Genomic DNA, 16,615 nt, shown 5'->3' with positions numbered 1-16,615 from the left:
GCCTGTCTACCTCTGCGGTTCCCACCACCGGGCCTGTATGTTCCTGTCGGCCGCTAGCTGCTGCGGGCCCGTCTACCTCAGCGAGCCGCCGCTGCCCGTCTAGCTCGTGGGCCGCTGCCGCAGGCCTACCTGTGTTTGCTTGTCTCCACCGCCGGGCCTGTCTACCTCTGTGGACCACCGCTGGGCCTGAATGTCTCTGCCGGCTGCCGCCGGGCCTGAATGTCCCTGTCAGCTGCCCCTGGGACTGAATGTCCCTGTCAGCTTGCCGCTGCCGCTGGCCTGTCTACCTCTGTGGGCTGCTGCTGGGCACATCTACATCCTGCGGGCGTCTGCTTGTCTCCGCCTGAAAAATGGATTTTCTTAAACCACATGTTTTAATTCCATATTAGAATGTTAGACTGTAGATTGCCATGTGGCCCACTTTTGAGTTTTCCTCTTAAATAAAAAGGATATTTTTGTTGTTTGGTATTAAGAACACAGTTAAGAGATTTAAAATGTTTTAAGTAGCGCCAGGTGTGGTGGCGCACGCCTTTAATTCCAGTACTCGGGAGGTAGAGGCAGGTGGATCTCTGTGAGTTTGAGGCCAACTTGGTCTGCAAAGTGAGTTCCAGGACAGCCAGGGCTACACAGAGAAACCCTGTCTCAAAACAAACAACAACAACAGCAGCAACAAAAAACAAACAACAACAAAAAAAGAGATCTAAAATGTTTTAAGTAAATGCAGAGGATTACTACAGTTCAAACTTGTTTTCTTTTTCTTTTTTTCTTATGAATACCCAGCCTTAGCTTGGCTTGTTTCTAGCCAACTTTTCTAACTTAAATTATCCCATTTCTCTTTAACTACATTTTGCCTCTGGGCTTTTTATCTTCCTTCCTTCCTTCCTTCCTTTTTTTTTTTTTTTTTTTTTTAAGATCTATTTATTTATTATGTATACAGTGTTCTGTCTGCACATATCCCTGCAAGCCAGAAGAGGGTGCCAAATCTCATTACAGATGTTTGTGAGCCACCATGTGGTTGCTGGGAATTGAACTCAGGACCTCTGGAAGAGCAGTCAGTGCTCTTAACTGCTGAGTCATCTCTCCAGCCCAAGAATTTTTCAAATTGAAAGATAATACTTTTTCTTTTGCCAAAAAACTTGTTGCCCTAGGAAAGACGACATAAGCTGCCAAAAAAATAACTCCCCCCCCCCCCACCTCAGAGTTAGGGTTGGGGCAGGGTTTTGCTTTTATCCTTCCAGGAGAATAAACACCCAGCTAAGGAATCTGTAGACCACTGGACAAGTGGAACATCTGAAGAAAAAGGACAGAACATCAAGAGAAAATGTCCCAAGACAGAGTAAATTTGCCAAGTGGAATTGCCCACCTCCTGCTGATGGGCTTGAAATCCCGGCTCAGAGCCCTAGACTCTTGCCACCCATGCCACCATCTTGCCCCTTCCTGCAGGAGATCCGCCTCATGTAGCGGGTAGAGGGGGTAGGATAAGCTCCCTACTTTCTTCCCTCCACGTGGCTGGCCAGCCAATGGTGGATTCTCAAATGCTTGTCTCTGCTGCCCTCTACAGACATAAGTAGCAAATAGTCTTTATGTGGTCCCAACTCAATTAAAAATTAAAGCTGGATCTCTGTGAGTTCGAGGCCAGCCTGGGCTACCAAGTGAGTTCCAGGAAAGGTGCAAAGCTACACAGAGAAATCCTGTCTCGAAAAACCAAAAGCTGTCTTTGGGGTTGGAACGTGGCTCGCTCCTTCTCTAAACCCACGCATGCTTGTTAAAGGAAAATCCAGAATCTCTGTGTCATATCAGAAGAGCCACCTGGTATGGGGCAGAGCTAAACAAAAGATGAGGGACTCTCTATTGCCACTAATCTCATAATTTTGTGGTTTCCATTTGACTTTCTAAAACCTTTCTATTTAAACAAAAAGGGGGAAATGCTGCAGGATACTTGATCACACTGCACACCCTGAGATTTACAATATATTGCAACATTTACTGGAAAAAAAAAAACAACTCAGCCCTAGCACACACCTTTAATACAAGAGCTTTCTGCTTGAATATTATAAACAGGATTAAATAAAGTCAGCCATAGGTTAAGAGGCAGAGCAAGCAACCAGTTGACAGGAAGTGAACCAGAAAAAAAACATAGTTAGAGGGAGTCAGCAGGATGGAGAGAGACACACACAGGAAGTAGAAAGGAGGGACATTGAGTTGGAGGAATCTTGTATGAGATAGGTAGGAGGAAGGTCTTTTCTGGGATGTCAGCAGAGGAGGAAGGTCAGCTGGGTGCTTTCTCTGCCTCTCTGAGTTAGCGGCTTTCACCCTAGCACCTGGCTCCCGCATCTTTATTGGTAAAATCAGACGACTGAGATTTATTAAAAACAACTTGGTGTCACAACATAGCAGGAGCTCTGGACCTCCTACTGAAGCCTCTTCCACCCTGAGACTCCATTCCAGAGCCCTGAACTTCCAGGTTCATGGGAGTGGGCTTGTAGATGCCTGTGCTGGGGTGGAGACTCGCATAGTCCTGGAGCGGCCCTGGCTGCCTCTGGCTGAATGACTGAGACCATCTATCTGTCCAGGTATAAGGGTCTCTGTGATCTCCTCAGCCAGCAGAGTGACTATTAGTGGGAGGCAAGAAGACAGTTTGGTTCAACACGACTCAGTAGCCGGTGTTGGTTCAAACCTCTGAGTCTACCTTGAGTAGCTTATTTTAGGAATATTTAAGCACAGCACGATTTGGTGAAAATTATTCTGGAGATAATTAATTCAATCCCATGTGCACAACAAAGCATACATAAATCTCCTTGAGGAACAAAGCAAGCTAAATACAGATTGGACACGACTACATTGAAACTCATGTAAACCTTTGCAAAGGTCCCATAGATTGAGAAAAACAGGTTTATGATTGACAGAAAAAAACAAACTTATGATACAGGTCTGGGGGAGGGTCCAGTGCCAGAAAAGTCTCTAGCCACACATGTAGCACAAAGGTCACCCAGGTTTTTGCATTCCTTCTTGTGAAGGAACAACATGGTGTGTTTAACATTCTGGGTTCCCCTAGTGCTTATCTGTGAGCACAAAGACCTCCATGTCGCCTACACCTAGGGACCTGTGCTGTTGCTTCTACTGCATGCTCAAATCAAAGGGTGAGGCCACACCTAAGCAGCAGAGACAGGCTTTCTGTAGCACAATAGGTGAAGAGACACTGGGGTGCCAAGTCCTGAGAGGGACTTTCTTTGGGGGCCCTTCTGCAATACATGGAACCAGGGTAGGGTGAACTATCTGGAAGTCTTCAGCACAGGCTGCTGCTGCTTCCTGTTAGCCCTTCTCCCTCAGATCCCCTGACCTCCTTGTCCCACATGGCCCAATGGGCTCCCACTTTGGTAGGGGGTCACAATCCTTTCCATACCCAGAAGGCCACTGACTCCTCTGGCTTTGTTTCCACCCTTTTCCTTTCTTTCTTTCTTTCTTTCTTTCTTTCTTTCTTTCTTTCTTTCTTTCTTTCTTTCTTTCTTTCTTTCTTTCTCTCTCTCTCTCTCTCTCTCTCTTTCTCTCTCTCTTTCTTTCTTTCTTTCTCTTTCTTTCTTTCTTCTCTCTCTCTCTCTCTCTTTCTTTCTTTCTTTCTCTTTCTCTCTCTCTCTCTCTCTCTCTCTCTCTCTCTCTCTCTCTCTCTCTCTCTCTCTCAAGACAGGGTTTCTCTGTGTAGCTTTGCGCCTTTCCTGGAACCAGGCTGGCCTTGAACTCACAGAGATCTGCCTGGCTCTGCCTCCGGAGTGCTGGGATTAAAGGCATGTGCCACCACTGCCCGATTGAAAGATGTCCTTGTGGTTTCTCCAACTGCAGACTCCGGAAGTGATCCCGCTGGCCACTCCATCTGCAGGAAGGCACAGTAGCTGAGGAGGGTCAGCCACACCCAGGTGTGATGTGGTCCCAGGGCCTTTGCGCTGGTCCCTAGTCACCTGCAATATGTTTTACCCCTGAAAACACATGACTCCCTGACACATTTCAAGCTGTGGTCACCTGAGTCATGTCCTTGGAGGTGTCCAGCCCAGTCCCTCAAGTCTCTGTGTGTGGCTTTATATGTCTGATGTCTGAGTAGGGAAGTATCCTGAGTCAGCCAAGTGGGTGCAGAAAGGAACCAGAGATTGGTGAAATTTATCATTTCCTTCTTTCTTTCTTCCTTCCTTCCTTCCTTTCTTTCTTTCTCTCTCTCTCCCTCTCTCTTCCTTCCTTCCTTTCTTTCAAGATTTATTATGTATACAGTGTTCTGCCTGCATGTGTCCTTGCAAACCAGAAGAGGGCACATGGTTGTGAGCCACCATGTGATTGCTGGGAATTGAACTCAGGACTTCTGGAAGAGCAGCCAGTGCTCTTAACCACTGAGCCATCTGTCCAGCCCGAAATTTATCATTTCTGAGAGTGACACAGGGTACAAGTTGAGGCTGAGAATGCTCAGGATGAATGTGAGAGCCAGAAAATGGGGGATGAAGTGAAAGAGAGGGAATTGCAGCCTACGCGCCAGCGGCTGCGTGTCCAGGATCATGTTTGCTGTGTGTCAGTCTCTGGCAAAATTAGAAAAACAAGAGCCATGTGTGAAGTTAGATGGGGTGATTTACACTTGTAATCCCAGCACTTGGGAGGCTGAGGCAGGAGGGTTGCCAAAAGTTTGAGGACAGGAGGTGGGTGGGTATGGTGATGCATATCTTTGTTTGTTTCTTTGTTTTTCAAGACAGGGTTTCTTTCTGCATCAGTCCTTTTTGTCCTGGAACTCGCTTGCTTTGTAGACCAGGCTGGCCTCCGAACTCCTGAGATCCACCTGCCTCTGCCTCCTGAGTACTGAGATTAAAGGCGTGTGCTACCACTGCCCGGCGGTGGTGCATACCTTTAATCCTTGCTCAGGGCAGTACAAGGCAGAGAGAAGACACAGGTAAGCAAGCAGAGGCAGCCAGCAGCCAGGGCAGCAGTGGGAACTCATTTTATATATATATTCCTGTTCCAGGCTGGTCAGGTCTACATAATGAGACCGTCTCAGAAAAAGGAAATGGAGCTGAACATAGACACCTGGCTAGATCCTATCTGTATGACCCAGGACCAGAACCTGTGCTCAGCTTCATCAGTAACAGAGGGACAACAGAACGATACCCACGGTTCCATGCCATTAAACACATCAGTGTCTGGCAACTGGAGCAGCTTCTGGAAACAAATGCTGGGACGCTTGATGGTCTGCACACTGCAAAGCCGGTGGTGGGACTGCAAGAGCAGCTGTGACCTCCGGATGCCGGGGCTGGTACCTTGGGGCTTCAGGCAAGTGCCTACTCAGAACCACTGAGAAGGTACTGGGGTTAACTGGGCATTAATAGTTATTACCTGAGGATTGGCTCCCTGGTGCATTGCTAACCTGCACGTTCTAATGAAGTGGTTTCACTCTTCAAGACACAGCAGCGGCCAGCCTTCTGCTTCTTTGGAGATCTGTGCCTAGACTAGCATGGATCCTGGTCGGGAAGCCCCACCCACTGGGTCCATCCCACTAGGCGCGTCCCAGAAAGACTTTTGTCCGCCTTCGGCCGCCTTCCAACGCCTGCCCGCTTCCGCCTTCGTCCACGTGGTCTGCATCGGGGGTCTACGGCGCCGTGAGTGGGGCCGGCGGGACATTCCACGCTCCGCACGCGCGCCGGCTGCGCGATCGCTAGGGCGGCGGGCGGCGGGCAAGGGGCTGTAGGGGGGAACAGGTCAGCCTCGGATCAGGAGCGCCGCAGGGCCGGAGCTAAGAATTCAGGAAGACGGGGCAGGGGTGTCGGGGGTGCAGAGTTCGTCAGGGATCCGTGAGGTCGAGGGTCGGCGACCGCCACCCCGCCGCGCATGGGCTTCCCCCGCCTGTGGGCCGCACTGCTGAGAGCCTGGGGACGGTGGACGGCGTGCCCTGGCCCGCGCGTGCCCGGGTAAAGACCCCGCGACCGGCGCCTCTGCCCTGGGTCCCCACAGCTGCCCTGGCTGCTGCCTCTGCTTGCTTACCCGTGTCTTCTCGCTGCCTTGAACTCCACCGCTGCCTTGTACTGCCCCGAGCTATCTGCCTCTGGCCAGAGGCGCTGCCTGCTTGTGTCCAGCTGTGCCTCAGACTCCACCCCGGAGTTGCCACCTATTCCCAACCCCAGCCACTCTGTCACTGATGAGCCAGACTGGTCTGCCCTTAGGCAGGGTCTGCAGAGACCGTTGAGGCAGGCGGAGCTGGGGCCTCCCATCAGGTTCTGTTGTTGTATCTTTTACCACCTTGGTCACCCATGCCTGTTTTCTCAGCCTGCCCCCTATGGCTGGAAACAAGGTGCCGCCAGCGCTGGCTTCACACCAAGACAGGAAGGTCCGAGGTGGCTGGGTCTGGGAGGAGACGCAGCGTCCTCCCAAGAGGGTCAAGGGCGGTGAGGATGAAGAGCCTCCACGAAAGCTGCCAAAGCGCAAAATTGTGCTGCTCATGGCCTACTCTGGCAAGGGCTACCACGGCATGCAGGTGAGGAGGGCTGCGCCTAGACAGCAACCTACCTGGGTCAGCTCCTGGTTCCCTGATGCTGCTCAGAGCGAGGCCATTCCAGGAAATAGCCAAAATTGAGAGTTCTCTCCATACGAGACTTGGGCGATTGTCTTCCACTATCGTTAGGCCAGCTCCCTGGCCGATTCACGTGTGACCTTGGGAGCAGTGACTCTTCATCATTAGGATGGCACCTGTATAAGTACCTACTGAATTATGTGACCTGGGGCAGGTTTATTGATGCTGAGAGTGGAGACCAGAGAGCTGGCAGGTGCTATCTGTCTAGTACCCTGAGGGGCGGCTGAACTCTGCTGAAGAGTATTAGGGGCCCTGGAGCAAGCTGGCACCTAGGCTCTGTCTCTAACCCATGAACTTGACCTTCTGAAAGGGGTGCTGACTAGTGTGGGAAGAATCTTCTTTCCTGTCACCTCTGCTGTTAACATTGTCCCCCCCCCCTTTCTTTTTTCTTTTTTTTTTTTCTTTGATTGTTTTTCAAGACAGGGTTTTTCTCTGTGTAACAGCCCTGGCTGTCCTGGAACTCAATCTATAGACCAGGCTGGCCTTGAACTCGCACAGATCTGCCTGCCTCTGCCTCCAGAGTGCTGGGATTGAAGGCATGCATCACCACACTCGGCTTTAAGACAGATTTTAACTTTGTTTGTATTTTGTATATCTGGGTGTCTTGCCTGCCCATGTTCGTGCACTGCCCTCATAGGCTAGAAGAGTGTGTAGGATCCCCTGGCTGGAGTGACAGGCAGTTGTGAGCTGCCATCTGGGTGCTGAGAGTCAAACCCAGTCCTCTAGAAGAGCAGCCAGTGCTCTTAACCATTGAGCCATCTCTCTGATCCCTTTCCTCTCTTTCTAAATCTTAATCTTGCCAGGCTGTGGTAGCAGATGACATTAATCCCAGCAGAGGCAGGCGGATCTCTGGGAGTTCCAGGCCAGCCTGGTCTCCAAATCGATTCCTGGACAGCCAGGGCTGTTACACAGAGAACCCTGTCTCAAAAAAACAGAACAAAACAAAAAACACCACCACCAAAATACCTTAGTCTTGATCCATAGGATGTTCACTGCTGTGATGTGCCCAACCAAAACAGTGGCTCCAAAAAATATTGTCTGGTCAGGCAGGGTAGTGATTTTGAGAATGAATGATTCTCAGCAGTGACACAGGTCATGTCCTGTTCTACTTTAAAAAAGACCCTGGACTGACTGGTATGGTGGCACATGCTTGTCATCCTGGCATTCAGGAAGTTGGTGCAGGAGGATTGCAAGTTCAAGGATAGTCTGGGCTAAGGAGTCAGATCATGTCCCTCTCCAGTAAAATAAATAAATAAATAAGTAAGGGATTCACAGTAATTTAACTTAAACTATGACATTGGTGAGACCACACAGACTATTCACTGCTCTGGGGTGGACTGGTCTGCTTTTTTGAGGCAGGTCTGATTATGGAAGATTTATTTATTATGTATGCAGTGTTCTGCCTGCAGGCCAGAAGAGGGCGCCAGATCTCATTATAGGTGGCTGTGAGCCACCATGTGGTTACTAGGAATTGAACTCAGGACCTCTGGAAGAGCAGCCAGTGCTTTTAACCTCTGAGCCATCTCTCCAGCCCGGAAAGTTTTTACTGTAGGCTGTCTGAACTCTTTGCTTCAGTTTCCCCATTAGGGAAATTACAAAGGTGCCTGGCTCATCGGGCTGAGTGGGGGTTGTAGTCGCTTTTTGTTACAGTCTTTTTATGTCATTTGGGAAGTGTCCCTGACTTCACAGTGAGTTTTGGGGTTGACTTCAGTGGAGTGAGAGTACACTTTGGAAAGATTTTCACATGCAGGGATCTTGGTCGAGGTGCTCACAGGCCTGTTTCCCTTGGGAAGGTTTTCTCTGAGAGCCAGGGAGCCAGTCTGTTTTAGGGATTGGTAGGATGTATCTGATTATGTCTGAGTTTCTGCAGTCATGCATACCCCAGATCGTGGTTAGGGTAGGCTGAGAGGTGCAGCATTAGAGCTGGTTCCAGAAGTGATGTCCAGCTTCCTGGCATGCATACATCCCAAGAGCTCATGAAAACAGGATGTCCATTTTTTTCTTTAGAGGAATCTGGGGTCCTCTCAGTTCAGGACCATTGAAGATGATTTGGTATCTGCCCTAGTCCAGGCAGGTTGTATCCCTGAAAACCATGGCACAGACATGAGGAAGATGTCCTTCCAGCGATGTGCTCGCACAGACAAGGTATGTGTCCCATTTGCCTGCTGCTTTCACTGTCCTGTCATCTCAGGGTCCACCTGTCAGAAGGGATCCTAGCCAGGGGTCATGCCTGATCAGAAAAGATAGCAATTTTGACGGCAGTGACATGGTTTGTGTTCTGTTCTACTTAGAAAATAAAAACCAAACATAGGTTGGCTGCGTTGGTGGCACTTGTCTATCATGCCAGTATTTGAGGGAAAGAACACTTTGTTTTGTTGTAGGGAGGGCCAGGAGTACAGACTGCTAAGCTGGTGCTGGGTCCCAGGTGGGCTGCACAAGGCCTGTCTTCACTGGCCTTTGCTTTCTTTGGATAGCTCTGTCCGAGGCCAAAGTCTCTGCCTCACAGCCATGCATGATAGCCCCCCCCCCACAGTAGATAGGATTATTAGAGTGACTGTACTTATTTTGTTTAGGTGGGTGGATTCCCCCCCCCCTTAATTTTGGTTTTGATTTTTTTTTTTTAGTCTGAGACAACAAAAAAGATGATTTATTGTTGGAGAGAGGATTTAGCATTTAAGAGCACTTAGTGTTCTTCCAGAGGACTAGAATTTGGTTCCTAGCACCCATATCAGGTGGCTTACACCTCCCATAACTCCAACTCCAGGGGATCCAATGCCTCTGACACTTGGGTACCTATACACATAATTAAATATTAAAAGAAGTGTATAAAGAATACACATAATTTAAAAATTAAGAAAAGAGAGATGATTTATTGGCCACAGCTCAGAACAAACAGAAGTAGTCTGGGATGCCACAGGTCCAGGGCAAAGACCGACACAGGCTGTTTTGGTTCTAAACAAGGTAGGTCTCACAGGCTGTCTTTGCGATTGGATGGTGACGGAAGTTCTAACTCCAGGAGAAACAAATTATGAACAGTAGCCTGTAGTGCAACAACTTACACCAGTGTCTCCGGCCTCCGGCATTTCTTATACCTGTTTACACAGCCTTTGGGGACCCCTGTGCTTCTGCCTGTACATTTGCTTCTTCCTCCACCTATGTACTTGTGACTGATTGCTGAGCTAGGTAGGGTAATCCTAACAGTCTGCATCATTTATCCGAACAGCCAAGATGTGTTTATTGCAACATAGAGTCGGTGTGAGCATCTACCAGTGGGACGTGTCTTCACTCTCCCTATGTGTGCACACGTGGAAGTCTATCATAGGCTCCGGGGATCAGGTCGTCAGGCTTGCATGGCAAATGCTATCACCTACTCAGCCATCTCTCCTGCCTGAGTGAGAGGTCTTTGACAGCATTGTGTACCCACGTGATAAGCATATTGCCACAGTGGCTCATCCCACAGAAGAGGCTGCGTGTGGCTGATGGCCTAGCTTTTGTAGTCCAGATTGTGAGGCTGAGGCAGAAGGGTTTCAAGTTTGAAGACAGCCTGGGTCACAGAGTTCAAGGCTTTATAGCAGGACTCTGTCTTCAAACAAACAAGAGAAGAACACTGGGTCTACTTATGCACACTTGTCATTCCCTCAGAGGAGGGGTTGTAGGAAGATTGTTAAAAGTCTGAGGTCGGCTCAGTGTACACCATGAGTTACAGGCCAGCTAGGGTTACCTGGGGAGACCCACCCCCAAACAAACAAATAACAACAAAAACAAGCGCAGTGAGAAAAAGACGGTCCCTTAACTGCTTGTTGCCTGTGCAGGACCAGAGTGGGGTGCTGCTGGCTGAGCTGGAGTGTTGGCTGCCTCTTCTGGCCTCAGGACCAGGGTGTAAGGGTTGCGCTGGAAGACAAGACCCCTAACCCATCTCTCCTCTCTGCTCTGTTTTCTTTGCAGGGTGTGTCTGCAGCTGGGCAGGTAGTATCCCTAAAGGTGTGGCTAATTGACGACATTCTCGACAAGATCAACAGCCACCTTCCATCCCACATTCGGATTCTGGGTAAGCTTCCCTGTGCCAGCACCCCGAGTGGCCTCGTGTGGACAGAGGCTGTGCTTGCACTGCCACTGGCCAGGCCCTTTGGGAGTGAAGTGGGGAACCTTGCAGGTGCCCAGCAGGTGCTGGGGTGCTGTGAAATTCAGTGTTGCTCCCTCAGGACTAGCTAGTTGAGCACACAGTTCCATGGTCTTTGGCTATACTGCTCTGATAATCCGTGGGTACTTTTCTCATAAAGTGATGGTTGTGAACATGTAGACAGATGGTTAAAACAAGGCCAGCAGTGCTCTTTTGTAAGAGGACAGGCAAATAGACTAGAGAACCTGGAGCCTCATGCTTGTTCCAAGCTGTATTTCTAGCCCCTCCCCCCCTTTTTTGTAATTATTCATTTTGTTTCACATGCATTGGTGTTTTGCCTGCATGTATGTCTGTATGAGGGTATCAGATCCCCTAGAACTGGAGATACAAACAGCTGTGATCTGACATGTGGGTGCTGGGAAATGAACCCAAGTCCTCTGGAAGAGCAGTCAGTGCTCTTTTTGTTTTTTGTTTGTTTTTGAGACGGTTTTTGTGTTTGTCCTGTCCTAGATCTTGCTCTGTAGACCAGGCTGGCCTCAAATTCACAGAGATCTGCCTGGCTCTGCCTCCCTAGTGCTGGGATTAAAGGTGTGCACCATCATGCCTGGCTTTAAAAAGTTTTTAAAAAGTTATTTTTTTGGTTGGCAATGCTAGGGCTTAAATCCACGGCCTTGTACAAGGTAGTCAAGTTTTTTTCTCCTTTTCTTTTTTTCTCTTCTTATCTCTCTTTTTAGATAGGGTCTCACTGTATAGTCCTGGTTGGCCTGGAACTCTGCTACGTAGACAGATGGACTCTGAACTCATAGAGATCTGCTTCCTGAGTGCTGGGGTTAAAGAAGCACTTAGTACCAGTAAAGTTTTCTGTCTCTGAGCTACCCTCCTTAGCCCATTTCCTAAAAAAAAAAAAAAAAAAAAGCTGTGCTAGACTGTGCTGAGAACAGCGTGTTCTTGTCCATCCTGGGCCAGAGTAAAACTCTCTCAAAAATAAAATAAAATAAAATCTAAGTGAGTAATATATAAATAAATAAGATGGCCTTTTAAGGGTCTTGCTGTTACAACCAGGGTATTCTTGATCTTATGGTCTTCTTGCCTTGAACCGAATGCTGGATTTATGTGTGCACTACCATGCTTGGCTAATAGAGTACACTTTTATTTGGTTTAGTCTTTTTCTGTCCTATGAGGACAGTTTCATCCTAGAATCCCCCAGAGTAAACTCTTTGAATGTCACTTTTGATCACCTTTGATGTGTCTTGCTATTCATGTCCAGGAAAAATATCCAATGAATTACCTCTAGTTTGGTGGTGTTTATTTATTTATTTTTTGTCTTGTTTTTTTGTTTGTTTTTGTTTTGTTTTCAAGACAGAGTTTCTCTGTGTAGCTCTCTCTGGCTGTCCTAGAATTTACTTTGTAGACCAGGCTGGCCTTGAACTCAGAGATCTGCCTGCCTCTGTCTCCCAAGTGCTGGGATTAAAGGCAAGTACCACCACCACCACCACCTCCCAGCTTTGTTTTGTTTCTTGAAACAAGAGTCTCACTATGTAGCCTTGGCTATCTTGGAACTCACTATATAGACCAGGCCAGCCTCCACCTCCTGAGTGTGGGTTAAAGGCATTTGCCACTGTGCTCAGCCCAAGTATTTTTTTTTTTTAAGATTTATTTATTTATTATGTATACAGCATTCTGTCTGCATGTATGACTGCACACCAGAAGAGGGCACCAGATCTCATTACAGATGGTTGTGAGCCACCATGTGGTTGCTGGGAATTGAACTCAGGACCTCTGGAAGAGCAGTCAGTGCTCTTAACCTCTGAGCCATCTCTCCAGCCCCCATTTTTTTTAATTGTTGAGAATTTCTTACATGCATATAAAGTGTTTTGATCAAAATCTCCCTCTATTCTATTCTTCCCTTCCAATTCTTCTCTCCTCTCTTCCTCCATAGCACATTCTCCTCCCACTTGGTGCTACTTATATGTGCATTCATGGAGGACCATCTACTGGAGCATGGTAGCCTCTTAGGGGCTGTATACCTAAAGAAAACAGACTTTTTGCCCAGCAGCCATAAATTGCCGATAGCTCTTCAGCTAGGGCTGAGAACCTCCAGTTTTGCCTAGTAGGTAGCATTTTCTGGCTTTTGAAATCTGCTGCTGATATCTGTAGAAAGATTTAGCATTCTGGGTCCTAGTTACTTTCTTCAGATGGCTCCTGACTCAAGGCCTGGTCAAAAGCTGCCGCAGATTTATAACCTGGGCTTGGCATGTTTGCCAACTCCAGTCTCAGCAGACCCTTAGGTTTTTGTCATTTGGGTTTGTTTCATTCTGGGTTTCAGCATTGTGTGGATTCTGAGTTCAGAGTCAGAACTGGGTACCTGTCCTGGGCAAGTGGTGCCAGAATCATGCTGTCGGGATGTAACACCTTGGAAGCATTTCTGCTCACCTGGGTTTCTTACATGCTGCCCTGTAGGACTGAAGAGGGTCACGGGCGGGTTCAACTCCAAGAACAAATGTGATGCCAGGACCTACTGCTACATGCTACCCACCTTTGCCTTTGCTCACAAAGACCGGGATGTACAGGATGAGAGTTATCGCTTGAGTGCGGAGACCTTGCAGCAGGTCAACCGACTTCTGGCCTGCTACAAGGGCACCCATAACTTCCACAACTTTACCTCACAGAAGGGGCCCAGAGAGCCCAGTGCACGCCGCTACATTCTGGAAATGTACTGTGAGGAGCCCTTTGTACGAGAGGGCCTGGAGTTTGCTGTGATCAAGGTGAAGGGCCAGAGCTTCATGATGCACCAGATTCGGAAGATGGTTGGCCTGGTGGTAGCCATTGTGAAGGGCTATGCCCCTGAGAGTGTGCTGGAGCGCAGCTGGGGCGAGGAGAAGGTGGATGTGCCGAAGGCACCAGGCCTTGGCCTAGTCCTGGAGAGGGTACACTTTGAGAAGTACAATCAGCGCTTTGGCAGTGATGGGCTGCATGAGCCCCTGGACTGGGCACAGGAGGAAGGGAAGGTGGCCGCTTTCAAGGAGCAATACATCTACCCCACCATTGTCAGCACTGAGCGGGATGAGCGGTCCATGGCCCAGTGGCTCAGCACTCTGCCTATCCACAACTTCAGTGCCACTGCGCTTGGTGCAGCCGGCACAGGTGCCAAGGTAGGAACCTGGTCTGTAGTGGGCATATGTGTACATGCTAGGGCTGGGCGGGCTGGGCAAACACTTGTCTTCGGCCCTAGTTGTAGATAGCAAGCTGAGTTCCAGAGACTCTCCAAAGTCACACACACACACACACACACACACACACACACACACACACACACACACAGCTCCTGGAGGAATGGGGATTGTAGGGTCACTGGGCTACCTCCTGCTCCTGCCCCACCCTGTGATCTCGGCTGCTTGCTGAGGCAATTGTTGACCTAGAATAGCCCAGCTGTCCTCTGTTCAAGCTTACTCATGGGCTAGCATTGGGCTGAAGCTGCTGAGCAGTCTGTCTGGTTACAGCTAAAGGTATAGGCTGCGTGTGCTTGCCTGTTCAGCTGCAGTCTGTTCCCGTGCCTCCAGTGGCCTTCCCTCTACTAGGGTGGCTTGGCTCAGCCAAGCCCTTGGCACTATGCCCTGATTCCATTGTTTTCCCCTCTGTGCCCCACACGTGGGGGTGCCTACAAGTTGGGTCTCACAGTCCTTTTCCTACAGGTCCCCAGTTCCCTGGAGGGCAGCGAAGGGGATGGAGACACTGACTGAAACGACAGCTGCTGCCTCTGCTGTGAGGGTCGCGAGTGGAGTCTCTGCACTTGCCTGTCTCTCAGGACAGGGAAGCCAAGAATTCTGGGGCCAGCTTGTGGATGTAGCCTGGCTTCATAACCTCAGGATATTAAATTCTCATCCCAGGAATCAGCCGCCTCTTTTAGCCCATGCATTGTGTGTATACACTTAGCATGAAAGGACACTTTTTTAAAAAAGAAGTGATTTTTCTTATTAAATATGTTTTGCTTAGTGAATTATTCTTTTCCTCTTTTCCTTTTTTGGTTGTGAGATGTGAGATGTGTTAGGGATAGCTGGAGGGCACAAAGGGTCAGCATGGGGGTGTGGTTGGCAGGGCAAGCGGTAGATGTTGGTGAGTGCAGTGGTATGTCCTGCCAACAGCAGTATGCTCCCAACTGCCAGCTGTACCCTCTTTCTCCTATCCTGGCCTCCTCGAGTCCAGTCCACTTTTCTCTGCAGTGTCTACATTGGTAACGTGAGCTCTTGGCTGTCATTTCATGCTACTTATTCTTGGGCTATAAAGAGATCCCCTTCAGCAGCCCCCACTTCCACGCCCTGGCGTTCCTCCTTTTGGGTCTCCTTTCTTCAACTGCATGGCCGCTCACGTCCCTCAGCAGGTGGCGGCTCCCTCCTGAGCAGTGGAGCTGTGAAATGAAACTTCGAACCTCCCATTTTCGGGCCTCAGGACACCCCTCTTGTCCATTCTGTCTCTGAGACTCCCACACAGATTTGGAAGCCTAACCTCCACCTGCCTGCACAGAGCTTGGGTTTGGAGCTTATCCCTCCTCACTGCATACCCATTGCCCCAGTATTGGACTTGGATTACACTTCAGCCCAGTGTAATTAATCCTCCCAGAACATCTCTTGCCTTTTATGGGTGAGGCATTCTCAGATTTCTAGCACATTCAGTCCTTAGACCTGCACAGATGTCTTCATCCTACAACCTGAGTTTTTTGTTCATTTGGAATGGCAAGCAAGCGGTTATGCCTGGTGAGATGAGATGTGTTAACAGTTAGGGCACTTTTTTTTTTTTGCAGAGGACCTGGGTTTGATTTCCAGTACTCATATGGTGGCTCACAACTATCTGTAATTCCAGTTCTAGAGGATCCAGCAGGCTTCAGGTAGGCAAGCAGGCAAAGCATTTATACACAAGAAGTAAAATAGATAAATCTATTTTATAAATTTATTTTTTTTTCAAGACAGGGTTTCTCTGTGTAGTTTTGGTGTCTGTCCTGTCTGTAGACCATGCTGGCCTCAAACTCACAGAGAGATCTGCCTGGCTCTGCCAGGGATCAAAGGCATGCCACCACTGCCCAGCTTAAAAAAAAAAAAAATTTTTTTAAATTTATTTTAGGGGTTGGTGAGATGGCTCAGCAGTTAGAAGCTCCTGCCATTCTTGCAGAGAACTTATGTTCAATTTCCAGCACCCCTGTCGAGCAGCTTATATCTGCCTATAACTCTAGCTCCAGATGACTCAGCCCCTCACCTTCTGGTCTCTGAGGGTACTGCATTCATGCACACATACCCACACATAAGACACACATGCACACACCTAATTAAAAAATAAAATCTTTAATCCCAGTACTTGGTAGTCAGAGGCAGGCAGATCTCTGGGAGTTTGAGGTCATCCTGGTCTGCAGAGCGAATTCCAGAGCAGCCAGGCTGAAACCTTGTCTGGGAAAACAAAAAAAAAGTATGTGTGTGTGTGTGTGTGTGTGTGTGTGTGTGTGTGTGTGTGTGTATGCCATGTGTATGTGAATGCCTATGCAAGCCAGAAGAGGATGTCAGATCTGCAACTTATTTACAAATTGCTGTGGACCATGTGATGTGGGTTCTGGGAACTGAATTCAGGTTGTCCCAAAGAGCCCCAAATTCTCTTAACCTCTAAGCCATCTTTCCAGCTGTTGGGTGTTCCTTGTTGGGTTTTTAGAAAGATAATTTATTATTTGGCATTTTCATGCATGTATATTTTGATCCATTTACCTTCCTTTTCCTTTATCTTCTCTGTCTGGACCCTTCTTCCTAACACATTCCCCTCCTGTTTTTGTGAGATAGGGTCTCATCATGTATTCCAGGGCAGTCTCAAACATGCTGTGTGGATGAGGCTAGCTCTGAATCCCACATCTTCTTGCTTCAGGCTCT

The 16,615-nt window shown here is 48.6% G+C and overlaps 1 protein-coding gene across 5 annotated transcripts; it reads left to right on the top strand.

Moving 5' to 3' along the window:
* The first annotated feature begins 5,519 nt into the window (after positions 1 to 5,519).
* On the top strand, positions 5,520 to 14,709 carry Pus1 (pseudouridine synthase 1). Of its 5 annotated transcripts, none has more exons than XM_028857024.2 (6): positions 5,520 to 5,624; positions 6,289 to 6,496; positions 8,600 to 8,737; positions 10,538 to 10,640; positions 13,173 to 13,864; positions 14,405 to 14,709. In XM_028857024.2, exons 2-6 carry the CDS (start codon positions 6,299 to 6,301, stop codon positions 14,450 to 14,452), a joined length of 1,179 nt encoding a protein of 392 aa, XP_028712857.1. In that variant the 5' UTR covers positions 5,520 to 5,624; positions 6,289 to 6,298; the 3' UTR covers positions 14,453 to 14,709. The 5 variants fall into 5 exon arrangements, with proteins under 5 accessions (XP_028712857.1, XP_028712861.1, XP_028712856.1 ...); XM_028857023.2 differs by having other exon boundaries at positions 5,596 to 5,933; XM_028857025.2 differs by lacking the exon at positions 5,520 to 5,624 and adding an exon at positions 5,639 to 5,723.
* The last annotated feature ends 1,906 nt before the right edge of the window (positions 14,710 to 16,615 follow it).

Source organism: Peromyscus leucopus, chromosome 23 (assembly GCF_004664715.2).
Source record: "Peromyscus leucopus breed LL Stock chromosome 23, UCI_PerLeu_2.1, whole genome shotgun sequence".
Lineage (NCBI taxonomy): Eukaryota > Metazoa > Chordata > Mammalia > Rodentia > Cricetidae > Peromyscus > Peromyscus leucopus.
This window is presented reverse-complemented; position numbering and strand designations above follow the sequence as displayed.

Coding starts and splice junctions, on each gene's coding strand:
- Pus1 (XM_028857023.2), top strand. CDS start 5,854: ATGGGCTTCCCCCGCCTGTGGGCCGCACTGCTGAGAGCCTGGGGACGG. Junction 5,934..6,288: donor CCTGGCCCGCGCGTGCCCGG/GTAAAGACCCCG, acceptor CTGTTTTCTCAG/CCTGCCCCCTATGGCTGGAA. Junction 6,497..8,599: donor AGGGCTACCACGGCATGCAG/GTGAGGAGGGCT, acceptor TTTTTTCTTTAG/AGGAATCTGGGGTCCTCTCA.